Source organism: Glycine soja, chromosome 3, assembly GCF_004193775.1.
Source record: "Glycine soja cultivar W05 chromosome 3, ASM419377v2, whole genome shotgun sequence".
NCBI classification, from domain to species: domain Eukaryota; kingdom Viridiplantae; phylum Streptophyta; class Magnoliopsida; order Fabales; family Fabaceae; genus Glycine; species Glycine soja.
In genome coordinates, this window is record NC_041004.1 from 34291231 (window position 1) to 34307775 (window position 16545).

The 16545-nt window shown below is 30.5% G+C and overlaps 1 protein-coding gene and 2 pseudogenes across 2 annotated transcripts; 2 read left to right on the forward strand and 1 right to left on the reverse strand.

The window, feature by feature from the left end:
• The first annotated feature begins 1836 nt into the window (after window positions 1-1836).
• LOC114406545 lies at window positions 1837-3459 on the forward strand (annotated as a pseudogene).
• A 3942-nt stretch (window positions 3460-7401) lies between these two features.
• LOC114405192 lies at window positions 7402-8757 on the forward strand (annotated as a pseudogene).
• A 3393-nt stretch (window positions 8758-12150) lies between these two features.
• Window positions 12151-14045, reverse strand: LOC114406547 (F-box/kelch-repeat protein At3g06240-like). 2 transcript variants are annotated; one of them, XM_028369280.1, is made up of 2 exons: window positions 13027-14045; window positions 12151-12352 (listed from the first exon to the last, which is right to left on the reverse strand). In XM_028369280.1, exons 1-2 carry the CDS (start codon window positions 13926-13928, stop codon window positions 12304-12306), a joined length of 951 nt encoding a protein of 316 aa, XP_028225081.1. In that variant the 5' UTR covers window positions 13929-14045; the 3' UTR covers window positions 12151-12303. The 2 variants fall into 2 exon arrangements, with proteins under 2 accessions (XP_028225081.1, XP_028225080.1); XM_028369279.1 differs by having other exon boundaries at window positions 12760-14045.
• Window positions 14046-16545: the final 2500 nt, after the last annotated feature.

Here is a 16545-nt window from a genome sequence, read left to right on the forward strand (position 1 = left end):
TCTGCCTATGCTTCATAAAAGCTTACCATATTTTGTGTCTTATGAATGTAGGATATATGTATTACTCCTTATTCTATATGTGAATTAGTATGTCACTGTTATGCAATGTACATTGAATGGGTTGTCATGTTAATTATAGAACTTCATAGAAATGTACTGATGGTGTTTGAATCTTTATATTACCAATTAGTAAACAAATAGATATTTTGCATTGTACATGCGCAAATATAATCAATAAATTATCTTCATCAACAAATTGTATTGTGTTTCAAACCCATAATTGTACATTAATTTAATATAATTTTAAATAAATGAATTTAAAGGCCATTTTTTAGCGTAAACATCATTTGGATCTTTGTCATCTTGAAGACTGCATACAATGTTTCAAAAGAAAGATTACCATAAGCTCCTGGAAAATAGCATTATATGCTTATTTATATATTAAATTTTTACAATCAAATGATTAATTATCTGCGGTATAAAATCATTCAATAAAAAACACAAAACACACACACACACATATAAATAAAATTAAGCACACAAACACAGTGAGAAATATTTTTTACCAATGTTATCTTTTTTATTTTAAAAAAAATTAGATAGAATCATTTTATGTTGACTATTTTATTTTTAAAAACTTATTTTAATGAAAAATTCAATATTGATAAAGTGTACAATGATAAAATATAATTAATAAATTAAGTCCTATTTGCAAATTTATTGTAAATGAAAAATCATATTTGTGGATGCCACAACTACTCCTCCCATGCATAACTTATAAAACCATATTTGTGGATGTTACAACTACTCTGCCTTGAAAAAAAAAATCTTATGCTTGCTAAATAAATAATTAGACGAAATCAATGTACTGCCCTCTATAAAACTCTTTAGTATCAATGTTAGTTTCTTTTTTTACAATACTTTCTTTTAATTCTTGCATCAAAAAATCAATTGACGAACGACCCGTGCGTATACACGGGTTCCTCTAAATATTATCTTTAGTTAAATATATATAAATATTATCTTTATTTCAATGAATGAATTATTTTATTTTGACTTATTATAATTAAAATATTACCTCGTTTATTGTTAATGATATCCATGTGATAAAATAAAATATTTTTAAATTTGAAATCAATTTCTTGAATAACAAAAATATTGATATAGTGGAAAAATGAAAAACATTAGATGCTAATGATTTTCTATCATAATATTTAGGTTATGTTGAAAAAATTATTTTAGTTAGTTTTTAGTTTTTTTAGCTTGAAATTTTGTTTTATTGCTTAATATACAAGTTTTTAAAGTAATTTTTAATATTTTTTAAACGTTACTTAAAGCAATATTTTTTAAAATGACTTATAATTTTTTATATTTTATTTTATTTTTATCCTTAAAATATTTATTTAATTTTCTTACTACTTTTTTAATATGTCATTTTATATATTTTAATTATTAATTTTATCCAACATTTATAATTTAATAAGTTAATTTAAAAATTTTCGACTAACTTTTCCGCTTACAATTAATTTTATTCAACATATAACCTGAAAATCAATATTAGGAAAAACATCCTGTATGTCTTATATTGAATTTTGATTTTCTACCATTAATGTCGGCTATCAAATTTTAAATATCATTGATTACAATAATTTTAAAAATTCAATGCTAATGGACAAAAATCATAAAAATCATTAATGTACAATAGCAATGGACATTAATAGATGACTTTCACAACTTTCAACCATTTAATAGAAAATTACATTTTTAACCCTTATACTTCGAGTAGGAAAACTTTTCGGATGTTATTTTAACTATCAAAGATATTTTACATATAAAAAGTTCATCAATCTATGCCCTTCACCCACAAAATCATACCTAAACCAACAACACATCGCATCATGGAGAAAATAACTCACATAGCAGTTGTTCCAGGTCCTGGATTTAGCCATCTAATCCCAATTCTTGAGTTCTCCAAACGGCTTGTTAAACTCCACCCTCTCTTGCATGTCACAGCCTTCATTCCCACACTTGGGTCTCTCTCAAGTGTCTCAAAATCCTTTCTTAAAACACTCCCACCAAGCATAACCCCAACTTTCCTTCCACCAGTGGACCCCATTGACATACCACAGGGGCTTGAAACTGCAATCCGAATGCAACTCACAGTGACTTACTCTTTGCCCTCTTTACACAATGCTTTAAAGTCCTTGACTTCAAGGACTCCCCTTGTGGCCCTAGTGGTTGATAACTTCGCCTATGAAGCACTAGATTTTGCCAAAGAGTTCAACATGTTGTCATATATTTACTTTCCAAAATCGGCTTTTACACTTTCAATGTACTTTCACTTGCCCAAGTTGGATGAAGACACATCATGTGAGTTCAAAGACCTTCCAGAACCTATTCAAATGCCAGGTTGTGTACCAATACACGGCCTTGATCTCCACCACCAAATTCAAGATCGATCAAGTCAAGGTTATGAACTTTTCCTTCAACGTGTTAAACGTTTTTGCACAGTTGATGGGATTTTCATCAATAGCTTTATTGAAATGGAAAAAGAGCCCATAAGAGCATTGGCTAAAGAGTGGAATGGCTACCCTCCTGTTTACCCTATTGGGCCCATAATTCAAACAGGCATGAGTCCGATGGGCCCATTGAATTAGACTGCATAAAGTGGTTGGACAAACAACAACCTAAGTCTGTTCTATATGTTTCTTTTGGGAGTGGTGGCACATTATCAAAAGTTCAAATTATTGAACTAGCTATGGGCCTAGAATCGAGTAATCATAAATTTTTGTGGGTGGTAAGAGCACCCAGTAGTTCAGCTAGTAGTGCTTATCTCAGTGGTCAAAATGAGAATCCATTGGAATTTTTACCATATGGATTCTTGGAGAGAACCAAAGGGCAAGGCTTGGTGATTCCATCATGGGCACCCCAGATTGAAATTCTCAGCCATAGTTCAATTGGTGGGTTCATGAGTCACTGTGGTTGGAATTCAACCCTTGAAAGTGTGTTGCAAGGTGTGCCATTGATAGCATGGCCTCTCTTTGCAGAGCAAAGAATGAACGCTGTTATGCTAAGTGATGACCTCAAAGTGGCACTAAGGCTAAAAGGGAATGGCAATGGAGTGGTGGAAAAGGAAGAAGTTGCTGAAGTGATAAAGAGTCTAATGGAAATTGAAAGTGGAAAAATGAGAAAAATAATGAAGAGGTTGAAAGAAGCTGCTATTAATGCAATAAAAGAAGATGGTAGTTCTACAAAGACCATGCATCAATCAACAATTAAATGGATGCAATTAGTAGGAATATAAAAGGATGTAGATAGGCCTCTTTTGCATGTCAAGGTCGTGCCTAGGTATTTGGGGGGCTAATGTGACACCATTTACTCCAAATACATTATTAAATAAATATTGCAAAGAGCATAAATAAAGTTTTTGTTTCTGGAAAGAAATAACGGATTTTAAAACCTTTTTCTCACGGGATATAAAACATCACATTGAAAATTTTATTGAAGCAGAAACTTTATGCGATATATGTTTTAATGACAACAAACATTTATGAAGTGAATTTAAGTCCTTTAGACTTTTGCTACTAATGGTTTGTCCCGAAGTGAGTTAAAAAAAAAGGATTTCTCAACAAGCATTATCCTATGGCCTTGGTTTCTCAAATATGACGTGTGTCCAACATTAGAAGCAAGAAACTAAAAGCAAAAGAAAAATCATTAGTTCTATGTCAAAGTGTAGGTATCATAGGTGTTGTATATGACTAAAAGCATAATTCTAGAGGTAATTTAAGTCAAGAGTACACATTAGAAGATATACATGACTTAAGGATTATGAGAAGATGTAATGCTGAAAACAACAAATGAACACAAACATGTCTACATAGGCAAGAAGAACACACCACACTACTACAAAATATGCAATCAACATCGCCAATTTAATATTGATTACAAGAAAAACTGATGTTAAATTATTCGTGGTGATATTTCCTTAAATAAATGGAACTTCTTAACATCGATTTTCAAAAAATCGATGTTACTAGCAAAAACTTAACATTGATTTTTTGAAAATCAATGTTGCTAGTACAATGTTAATATTGGTTTTCAAAAAATTGATATTGTTAGTAATTAGTTAACATCAGTTTTTGAAAACTGATGTTAAATGCATTGATAACATTGATTTTTAAATAGAACCGATGTTGAATCTTTTTTAATATTTCTAAACCTCTTCTCTGGCGCCTTACTTTGGCTCACTTTGAAACCTTCATTCTCTTGAACCTTCACTCCGTTGTTGCCACTCTATCAATGGTCATCGCCATTGCGTCACCGCCATTGCCACTTTTTCGATTTTGGTAGCAATTCAGAACACGCTAGTAGTCAATAGCACGGTTATGACAAAGTAGATTATTATGTTTCTGGTTTGTTTGTTGAGAGTTTGGGAAGATTTTTGAGATGTACAATTTAGGCAGCAATTTGGTATTTTAGTGCATCATATACCAGAGCAGATATGGGTAAAATGCACAATATGGGTTTTGGGATGATTTGTTTCTGTTATTGATTTGTAGGAAGAAAGGGGTAGAACAAGTCAACATGGTGTTAAAAATCAGTAAATGCATTGTAATAATTTTTCTCTTTTTTTCTAATCAGACCAAAAAAATAAGCATAATGGTGGACACACAAACTGTTTCTAGTGATGCTAACTCATTAGTTTTGGTTAGAAACTTGATAAGACAAATTGTTTAAAGGGTCAATGTAAATCTAATTTAGTGTAAATGTGAAAGAGAAAATTTTAAGATAATTGATTAAGTATTTCAAAAAAAGAAAAATGTATTGGTTCATTTTTCATAAGTTAAAAAAAGGCTTTTGAAGCCTTGTGGAAAATGTCTTACTGAAACTAAAGAGGAACTCTTGAAAATATATAAAACAACACCCTTGAGTCCTTCTCATTTCTTCAAGAAATGAAATTGCTGACACATCATGCTTTATATGAGGGTTCACAGATGAAAGGAACCTCTTTGACAATTATTAATTCTAGTTGTGTTATAACTAATAGTAGATAACAATAATGTTGTAAGATATATAACAAATTTAAATTTTTGCAGTGTAAATCGTAATAAAGCCAATTCTCAATGTCAGATAACAAACTATGAAGAAAAATTCTCATACTCTACTATATCCATTAAATCATCACAGTGAATCAATGATGTGGAATATTATATATAGAACAATAGAATCACTTATTTCTAACAGGAACAAGACCTGGCACTACTGCCCCCACAACATTAATTCCTCAATAGAAAACCTTACCACTTAAGACATCAAAATTCAAAACCCTAACCAAACCAATAACGAAAATTTCTAGCTTCACCATCGTCCCCTTTTGACTTCTCCATCCTAATGTTTGAAATGCCGGAAGACATTTCAGTCGCCAAGGTTTAATTAGAGCTACAAAAAAATGTAGACAAATTCAGCAACATAGAATAACAAGTGCTGTACATCAACCTTATTATTTTAGTTTTCTGGTTTGGTTCTGGCACCTGCTAAATAATATCAAGCAATGGATCAGAGTCTTGCAAGTAATGGGTTAAATAGATCAGAATGTGTATAAGCAAATGGGAGAAATACACCTTATTTTCATCCTCCTCAAATGGGGATAAAAGTCCCAATCTCACTGTTAGGCAATGGGGTTGGAACATGCCAACAAATTTGTATTGTTTTTATTATTAATTTTATTATTATTTGAGAAAAGAGGCAACCATTACTAAGCAGATATAGCACAAACAACACAGTAGTTTGAAAGAAAGGTAAACTCAGAATACTGGTGAATTGTGTTTCTTCTTGAAGCTGAAAGATACTTTTTGCTTCGTGTTTCTTAATTAGGAGAAAGGAGAGAAAACCAGTTGCCTTAATGTGCTTATGGACCAAACGAATTGAGAAAATTGACTATTGAGTATATCTAAATATTCAAAGCTTTAAGGTTTAAACTCACCATAGTAGCTATGGTGCATATATAGCAATAGTTAGGTATCTGCATAAGACAGTCTTTTTGCGAGTTCAGCACCTGCATAAGAAAAAAGTTGTGTTGGATTCAAACAAGTATCACCATAGGAAAAAAAAGAGACAATACTAGCTTAAACGAAAATTTAGCAAAACATTTTGCATTTATAAGTAAAACAATTTATATATATATAACTATCGAAGTCCTTACCCAGTACTTCTATAATTTTATGTAAATTTTTATTTTTCCATTTAAATATTTAGAAAACATCAACATTAAAGTAAATCATATTAAGATTTAAATGTCCCAACTGATTAGACACGGGGCCAATGAATGTGACTTAGAAGTAGCCAAATATATTAATGAACAGGGCAACAAAATTACAAATTGTGTCATTGACGAGACTTTGGTAACAAAGAAAAATATGTGTTTTTTACTGAAAAAAAATGTAACAAAGAAAGACACGTGTTACAATCAATCTCTAATCATATGCATTTCTGATCATTCAAGAACTAGAAAGCTAGATTTTATAAAAAAAAACCAGAAAGCTAGATACACACTACATGCCAAAAATCCATATATTAATGACTATTTGATTAAGCGAGAAGCTTGGCGTCCCTTAGTTGTATAAGATCACAAATCAGGACACTTAAAGTGTTGTGAGATGAACCTCTTTCTCAAACAGCTTGTTTGGCCTTTTTAGAAACAACTTGGACTTGAAGGGTTGATTCTTGGTCCTCTTCACTGTACTAGTTGAATTGAACCACTGGATTATTCATTTTGTTGGTGTCGAATTGGGTTTCACACACTACTGGAAAATATTGATTCGATGATACACATTTTAAGACGGTTATTAATAATTTTCTTAGAATATGACACAATGACATTTTTGTAATTAGGGACAATATTTTTTGTTTTTACGCGCATTCTAAGACCGTCATACAAAACATTCTTAGAGCATCATTTTTTCGTAAAAAACCGATGTGGTTTTGCACATATTTTTCATTTCTTTTGTCATTTTTTACTATACGACATCGGTTTTGTAAAAAATCGATGTTGTGAAGCTTAGTTAACATCAGTTTTAAAAAACCAATGTTAACATTGAAACTATAAAATGAATTGTAAAAAATATTATATATATATATATATATATATATATATATATATATATATAATTAAAAGTAAGAAAACATAATAAAAATAATTTAACTATAAATAAAAATTACAAGTATTTAAAATTAATTAAAAATATAAATATCCCAAAATATATTTTTACCAATAAAATAAAATTAAAATCAATTATATACAAATATCACAACAAAATATATTTGTTTATGTTATTTTAGATTTCTACCTACTTGAATAGATAATTTTATCAAATATTTATAAATTAATAAATTATATACACATTTTTCCCTTCCACGACTATGTTACTATTACTGTGCTTGTATTCTTAATTCCATGCCAGACAAGACAATTTCTTGCGAGTACAAACACCTTTTAGAACCTATAGAGATTCCTGATTCCATACCAATTCATGGGACTGATCTACCATACCCTCTTCAAGATTGATCAGGTGTAGCATACAAGCAATTTCTTAAAGGCAATGATAGGTTCTATTTTATTTTCTCTTTGATTACTAGTTTAATTAGGGTTTTTTGACTTTCAGATAAAAAGAAATTATTACATAATTTTGGACATTTACATGCCTATGGTTCTAATCAATTTCTACATGACACACAGTCAAGCTTTTCAATTTACAAAAAATAATCAATAACACTATTTTATGTATCATGCATAGATTAATTGGGTCATGATAGTTTCATGTAATAATTTCATCATGGTGAGACTTTGAAGATATTTATAGGAGTTTCAATCTTTGGGACGGCTACGAGAGACTAATTCTAAATATATTTAGCTAATGATACATTGGTTAATAACTTTTTTTAAGGTAGTGAAAGATTCTATTTAGCTGATGGTATATTGGTTAACAACTTTTTTGAGATGGAAGAAGAGACCATAAGGGCCTTGCAATAAGAAGAGGGAAGATGAATCTCTTCTGTTGATGCAATAGGACCCTTTGTGCAAAATGAGTCATGCAATGATCAAGGAAGTGACACAAAATGTTTGAGATGGTTGGACGAGCAACAACATAATTCTGTCTTGTATGTGTCCTTTGGAAGTGGTGGCACACTTTCTCAAGAGCAAATAAACGAGCTTGCTTGGGGTTTGGAATTGAGTGGTCAAAGATTCTTGTGGGTGTCAAGACCTCCAAACAAGTTTGGCATTATTGCTGACATTTTGGTGCTAAAAATGAGGACCCTTTTGAATTTTTACCAAATGGGTTTTTGAAGACAACACAAGGGCGTGGTTGGGTGGTTCCTTATTGGGCATATCAGATTCAAATCCTTGCTCATGGTGCAATTGGTGGGTTCATATGCCACGGTGGTTGGAACTCCACAATTGAAGGTGTTGTGCAAGGGATTCCACTAATAGCATGGCAACTCTTCGCTGGGCAAAAGATGAATGCTGTTTTGCTAACTGAAGGTCTGAAAGTGCTCTTAGGGCTAATGTAAATGAGAATGGGATTGTGGAAAGGGAAGAGATAGGTAGGGTCATAAAGAAACAAATGGTGGGGGAAGAAGGTGAGGGAATTCGCCAGAGAATGAAAAAGTTGAAAGGTGTTGCTGCTGATGCATGCATTGAAGGATGAAGGATCCTCAACAACGGCCTTAACACAATTGGCACTAAATGGAAAAGTTTAAGCTTGGGGTTTGCATAATGTTAACTAAAACTTTTGCACAATTGATACAACTTAGGTTGGGGCTTTCTATTTTACTCGATTAGAAATGGGGCTAAACAACTTCACAGAAGATGATTGGTGCAATTAAGAAAATTATTTTAATCATCTTAAAATACATGATTAATTAATTGCATCTATATTTTTATAGGATTGTTTAATTTCATTTTTTTTCTTGGATAAGTTAGAAAACTTCAATTATATTATACTAGCCGAAAGACAAGCATTTGCATGCATATTTGTTTCTTCATATTTTTTTTATATTATAAGCCATTGAAATTGATGCTTATATAATTAATTTGGAATTTTTTGTTATTAGTCAATTATGTGTGGGGTTAAGAATTGAAACAAATAGTTAGAATAACAATTAAAGGATAAAAAACTGAAAATGGTGGCCAAATATCATAAGTGAAACAGTAGATTTATAAACAAATACATAAGTTATGGGCATTTATGCTCTTGTAGTCCTAAACTATTTTCTACATGTTTTACAAAGAGTCAGTTAACAAATTTCATTTTAAATTTGTTACATATTTATTATATGTCAAAGTTCATTTTATTATTCTTTATATATAAACTTTTTGTCTAAAAACAAATTAAATGTTATATATAAAGAAGAATTCAACCCATTTAACTTAATTGGGCCTATAATAAAAATGAAATAATAAACAAAGATAATGATACTAGAATTTACACCAATGTGGACCCAAAATGTCAGCATTTATTTCTCTACCCATTCTAGACTATAAGAGTGATGACATGTGAACGCATTTATTTCCTTAAAGATATATAATTATATTAGCAGTTTTAGTTTATCAAAATATTAATAAAAGATATATTTAAACAGAAAACAAATTAAGACCCAAGATTATAATTGTTAGTCATTAGTTTTACATGTCACAACGAAATTTCATGACAAATATATAATAAAAATTAAAATTATCTCGAGACCCTAAATATAAGAAATATTATATAACGCCAATTAAAAAGCTTAGTTAATACCAAGGCGATTTAGTAAACTCCAGGTACCATACTCAAATCTTACGGATAAAAAAGCTTAATCAATCTTATATATAAGAAATAAATATATAATTCATCAAAGATCAATAAAAATAATTAAATTTATCATAAATTTTAATTTTATTTTAAAATTGCCCCTCACATTAAATGGCTTAAGAGATAATTATTTTTCAAAAAATATTTTGTCCCTTTTTCTCTTGTTAATTTGTCTCAATCCTCCCACTTCCAATCCCTTATTAACTGTTCGTAATTCAACTTAATTATTTGATCCATTAATAAATGTTAATCAATTACTTTTAATTTTCAAATCAGTTATAAACAAATCGATATCAACGGATGGCTAATAAAGACTTGTAAATGTAATAACTTATAACCTTTCAAATATATGACAGAAGAAAAATACTGTTGAAAAAAATAAATGACTGTCAAATACTTTATCTAAAAAGAGAAAATAATTATCTTCACAATGAATATTAGAAAATGAGGATAAAATATTTTACAAAAAAGAAGAAAAAATAACTCCTAAATATTATTCCAAAATAGAAAATATATAGTTACTCAAATATTAATATATAAATCCTGTATAAAAAAATTAAAAAAGCTTGGCTCCCCACACCCTCCGATGTGCCTCTGTCCCTCCTTATGGAAACAGGTTAAAATATATTTTTTATTTTTCAAATTAAAGTTATTTTTATTCAGTCTTCTAAATTTAAAGTTGTTCATTTTAGTCCCTGAAATATATAAAATATTCTTTTTAGTTCTTGTGTACCATGTAAGTCAAATAAAGAAATGTGAAAATTTTTTACTACCAAATTTTGATTTTCTATTTATATTTTAAAGTGTAATTTTTTGGTAGTTAAAAACTATCAATATGAAGTCAGTAGAAAATTAGAAAAGAACGCATTAACCGTTTTAAATATCACTTTACTTTATTTGTTCACAGACTTAATTTTGAAAACTTTAAACTCTCATAAAATAATTCTTTCAAATATAAAATAGAAAATTATATTTTAGTGCTAAAAAATTGTCACAAATTATAAATCTCTTATTTCTTGTTTGTCTCACATTCTATAAAAGAACTAAAAAACATTTTGCGGATTTCAAAGATTAAAAAAAATAAATTAAAATTTAAAAGACTAAAAATAAAATTACTCAAATTTAAGAGAATAAAAACATATTTAAGACATATTTTTAATCCATGTAATTTCAATGAAATTTAATTTAGTTTTGTAGTTTCAAATGAATCAAAATGATTCATATAATTTAAAAAATAGGTATATTTAGTCCCTATTTAGGTAAACTTTGTTGGCGCATTGGACTATATCCACCCATTTTGTAAAATATAAGACTCAAATTTAAAACAATCTGAATCAAATCCAATTTAATTAAAAGTAGAAGGAACGAAACATAATTTTTTTCCAAAAACAATTCTTTTTATTTACTACGCAAAAGAAGGTGCCAAAGCCCACAAATTGGCACATCCAACGTTCAAAGGAATTTCTTTTGAAGAAACTTAACCTTGCAATGATATTCCAAATCAGAATTTGCAAGGGACCAATGTTTACACAATGGTGAAGAAAGTTAAGCGTGAAGAAGGCAACAAGTGCTGGAAAAGAAAAAGGATGAAGTGTGAAGCAATAACAAATATTAAGGGGAAAAAATAATAAGGATGTACAATAACGGATAGGTATGGCATTGGGAAGAATAATAATTATAAACAATGGAATGGATCTCAGAAAGCAAAGCACTTCTATCAGTTCTATGCATCTTATATAACAGAATGCTACAATCTTCATTACATATTCCAACTTCTACCTCCCTATACATCTTACACACGTGACAGATCCCTAATTTTGATCGTTTCCCTTCCCACCCCTTTAACTTTAATACTACATTTACTTGCAAAATCTTAGGCCCTAACACAATCCTTCAAATTTTCAGCACAATCATAATCAGTAAGGCTTACTTCTCCATACTTAAATATCAGATTGTTTTAAAAATAAACAGACAATACTTCACACAATTACTGCTGCCAAACGTAAATAGAAATATTCAAGAGCACTGCAATGAAGTTTATACGTTGGTTTACAATAACAGCTCCAATTAAGTCACATATATTGGCTTTGGTATTCAAATTTCAAAAGTTGATGGTGATATATATCCGTTAACAGGAGGAAGTTAAGACTTTTTCAAATGGGTTTCAGCCATATAATAATCAGAGAGTGGTCTTCATTTAGACAGAACAGAAATCAAGATTAAGGAGCAATGGATTGTTGAATGTAAAGGAAACAGAACATGTTGCACAGAAAAAAAATAGCCGACACAAAGAAGAGTTGAAATAGGTCCAAAGATGGCCATTTTTATTTTCATCAACCAGTTCCGTATAATATACTTCTGATAGAAATTGACAAATCAAACAACCAGTTAGTACAGTTGAGTTTTTATCAAAAAACAGTTTGGTTTGTCCAGTGCAGTTTGGTTCACCACCAATTCAGTTCAGTTCGAGCACTGTCCGTCCACCACTTATCCACCATACAGCCCTGTGGTAAAAGTACATATAACATGTTAACCAAAGTGCAGAGTAGGAATAAAATGCAACATGTTAACCCTAGAAGCCCCTATATAACTATGTTAGTTTCCTGTCTCATGCTCATAGCTTATGCAGCTAAACAAAATTTGGACATAGGAAGAGAACATTTGAATGAAAAAGTTAGAAGCTATATATAATCATTCATTCATTGCACATGCAGGTACGTTCAGAGATATCATGAAATTACACGTGACAGAAGGCATATGAACATGATCAATATCAGTATCAGTATAAGGAACAAATTAAACCAACAGCATGCAAGACAAATTCAATCACAACTTTATTAGTTTCAATCCATTATGCATGGCATGCTTTTTGAATAGTAATAAATTGGTGAAAAGGATTGAAGAGTATTACATTATTGTCTATGATTGAAGTTCATCTTCACTTGCTTAATTTTTCAAAGTCGTCCTAGGGAGTGATAACAAACTCCCTGTATATATAACATGTAAACGAGGCCGCCCAGCAAAATTGTCGCGTGGGCGATGCTCAAACACCTCGCCTTTGCCATTAATTCTCACCAATTTGTTTTCTTTCAATCCCAGAATTTCTTCATTTTTGGTGAAGCATAGTGGGGAAATGGAACACAGATAAGAATAATAACTAGTAGAAAAAACAAATGACCTGGTCCAAGATGCCTGAACTTTGTATTCCTTCATGGTCCACATTTCATACACTCTAGTCCTGTTCTGGCAGCGCACAAAACATAAACAAAGACATTCTCCCATTGAGATCAAATCATAAATAAAATTATCTTCAGATTCAACGGGTAAATCGCGTGGCCGCGGAACCTCTGATAATTCTTTTTCCCTCACGTCAAATGCAACAATAATTTGGCAGCCAAGACCTTTACAGTATTCGAGCCAATGGAAGGCCCCGTTCAAGAACTCCCTCGTAACATGTCCGACTTCATTATCATCATAAGCAGCAGTTAGTTGTTTCTTCTCGGTGAAGCTCCATGAATTGGTTCTCAAAGATAAACAATTCACCACCCTACCGGGTCGTTGACATGCCATTGTTACCACCACATAATCATCGGTTGACGAGTCATACCCAATGCCACATAGATGTGAATCGATATCAAACAAATTCAAATGATTAACATGGTGAATTCGTTTCACGAGACCCGTCGACGGATTCCATACGACGAGATGAATGGAATTTAAGTCCGAAACGAGTTCCAAGAGTATAAATCCTCTGCAAGAACCCGCAATGTATACGTATTTGGGAGCAGCGTGTGGTGGTGGAAGTAGTGGGGTATTGAAGAGTATGTCGGCGGAATCATCATCATTGTCTACGTCTATGGAATTGACTTGGAAATTGTTGAGCAATTTCAGGACTCGGTGGGTGGGTGCAATTGCTAGCTCAAAATGGGATTTGGCAAAATGGGGATCAGAAATAACAGAGAGCCAAGACTTGCACACACATTTGAAACGTAACACAGATCTCACCGGTAACCATAACAGAATTGCTCCGATCAACTCGCCGGGAAAGATGGCGGCGGCAAGAGTGGCATTCCTAATCATCTTTCTTTGCCAACTGGTAAGGGTTAGCAATGGAATGACGCCTTCTAGCGTGCACCAGTCATATAGTCGTCGTGTACGATGCAAAAAAATAAATTCCAGACGGGTACAAATGTTCCATACCCCATGGGTGAGAGTGTCTCTCAGCTATTTAATATTCTTTTTTTAGTTTCTAAAATTTAAAATTGTAATTTTAATTTTAAATTTTGATAAATTAATTTTTTTAATAAATGATAATGTATAATGATTTTTTAGTATTTGATATCAGTTTTCAGTTTTAACATGTAAATTCAAATGAGTAAAAATAAAAATTAATTTATAATAGTTAAAAATTATCATAAATTATTAATTTATTATGTAAAAAAAAAATTAAAATAATTTATTAAAATTCAAAAACCAAAAGACGAAATTTTAAACTTTAAGAATTTTAAAAATAGACACCTCAAATCTAAAATAAATTTGAAATTTTAATTGAACAATAGGTACAACTTGACAAAAAAAGAGTCTTTATGCTGAGTACATCTTCCTCTACTCAACTTTTAGGAGTAACAAGAGAGATTGAAGCAGGATCCCGCGGTAACTACCATATGTATTTTTTTATTACTCAAAATATTAATAAAAATAGAAACTGATGTGCTAATATCTTTCTCACAAAATTCAGCAAAAAATAATATCATCTCATAAATATTAAGAAAATCCTAAAAAAATAAAGTAAACATTTGTTTGAGACAATCGTGCAAAATTGAAACTATTAACAATTAATATATCATTAGATTTTTTAGCACTAGGAAATATGAATCAATCACAACTTAATTAACTCAAATCAGAATTCTTATGTTAAAATGAAGTGAAAAAAAATGAAAATCTTATAATTGTACACAATTAATTAAAATTTTTGTAATCCACTAATATTGTTCTTATGTATCATTGAAAAAAAAATTAAAAAACATATAAATGAATTTGTTAACGAATTCTTGAAATATTACGAAATTTTAAAACAATAAAGTAAATATTTTCTTGAGTCAATCGTGTAAATATTAACTCAATCACAACAATTCAAGTATTATAATTGCTTGATTAGATAGATATACATACAAACATTACTGCAAAAATCACATTTTAATCGGTTCTTTTCTACATACTACGTCAGTTATTGACCTAAAAGTCTACTCTACTCTAGTAGAGTTCAGGGGTGGAGTGGAAATATTCAAAATTCATCTTAGATGGATTACACAAAAAGAATCGAGCCCTTTACTTTCTTTATGTTTTTTATGTTTTCTTATCTCCCTTGATCTTACTATTTCTTTTCGTGGCCATATAATTGTTGATGTTGATCATCGATGTAGTAGAAAAGAACGCGTCTATGACGACGATTTTTAACAACCGTCTTAGAATGTGCGAACATTCTAAAATGGTTGTCTCCACGATCGTCTTAGAATATAATACATTCTACATCGGTCCTATATACACGCGACCGCCTTAGAATGTGTTACATACTAAGACAGCCTTGCGACGACCGTCTTAGTATGTAACACATTCTAAGACGGTCGTGGAGACAACCATCTTAAAATATATTATTTTTTGTATTTAGGTAAGCTTTGCAAAAATCTCAGGAACAATATATGAAGGAAATGAACTTATATGCATGGATATAAATAAATAATATTGGGTAATGTAAAACTTATATGCATGGATATAAATAAATAATATTGGGTAAGCGTTTAAAGACATAAATATATAGCCAAAACCATAAGTAGAGTAGTGATGACTTTGAACCCAATAAAAACATAAATATATCCCGCACTAATATTCCTAGCAGATCACTTCTATTGATTGATAAAGATTAAAAAAGGAATGGATTTTATATAAATTAAGAGTTCGATAAAAAAAAATGTGGAAGCAATTATCAGTCCAAAAAAGCAGATTACAAAGCTGTCTCTCGATCCTTCTCGGTTTTTTTTTCAGGTTCAGGGACTGCAAATAAGTGAAGTAGTCCATGATTATGACCCTCATTAATTTACGAGAAAAAGTTAATAAAACTAACTACATGTCATATAGACACTAATTAACACTATAGGCACATGATAATTTCATACAATATAATTAATTTCAAGCAAGAAGAAGAAGAAATATCGTGTGATTTAGAATTACTAGATGTCATATAGACACTAATTAACTACATGTCATATAGACACTAATTAACACTAACTACATGTCATATTTAATTAACATTTTTTTTCAGCACAAAGCTTTTTCAAAAAATATATGGGTAAAATTATATACATGATAACTTCCAGGGGAAAAAATTATTGCAACTAGAATGAAAGTCTGCAAAAAAGTTATGCATTGTAATGAAGATCTCAAGTGCCACAAACATAAAATTCTCTTTTTATCATATTATTTTTTACATTTCAGAATTTTCTCTTTTCTTACTTTTTTTCCCTTTCTCTCTCTAGTGTTAGATTTATTATACAAGTTGTTGTATAAGTATCATTTCTCCTAATAAAATGGTTTGTTCAAATTAATCCTTTTGTGATTGAAAAGTAGATGGAAAAGTATTACTTAATTGGCATAAACATTTGAAAAGAAAAATTGGACAACCCTGGCTTTTCGTATACAA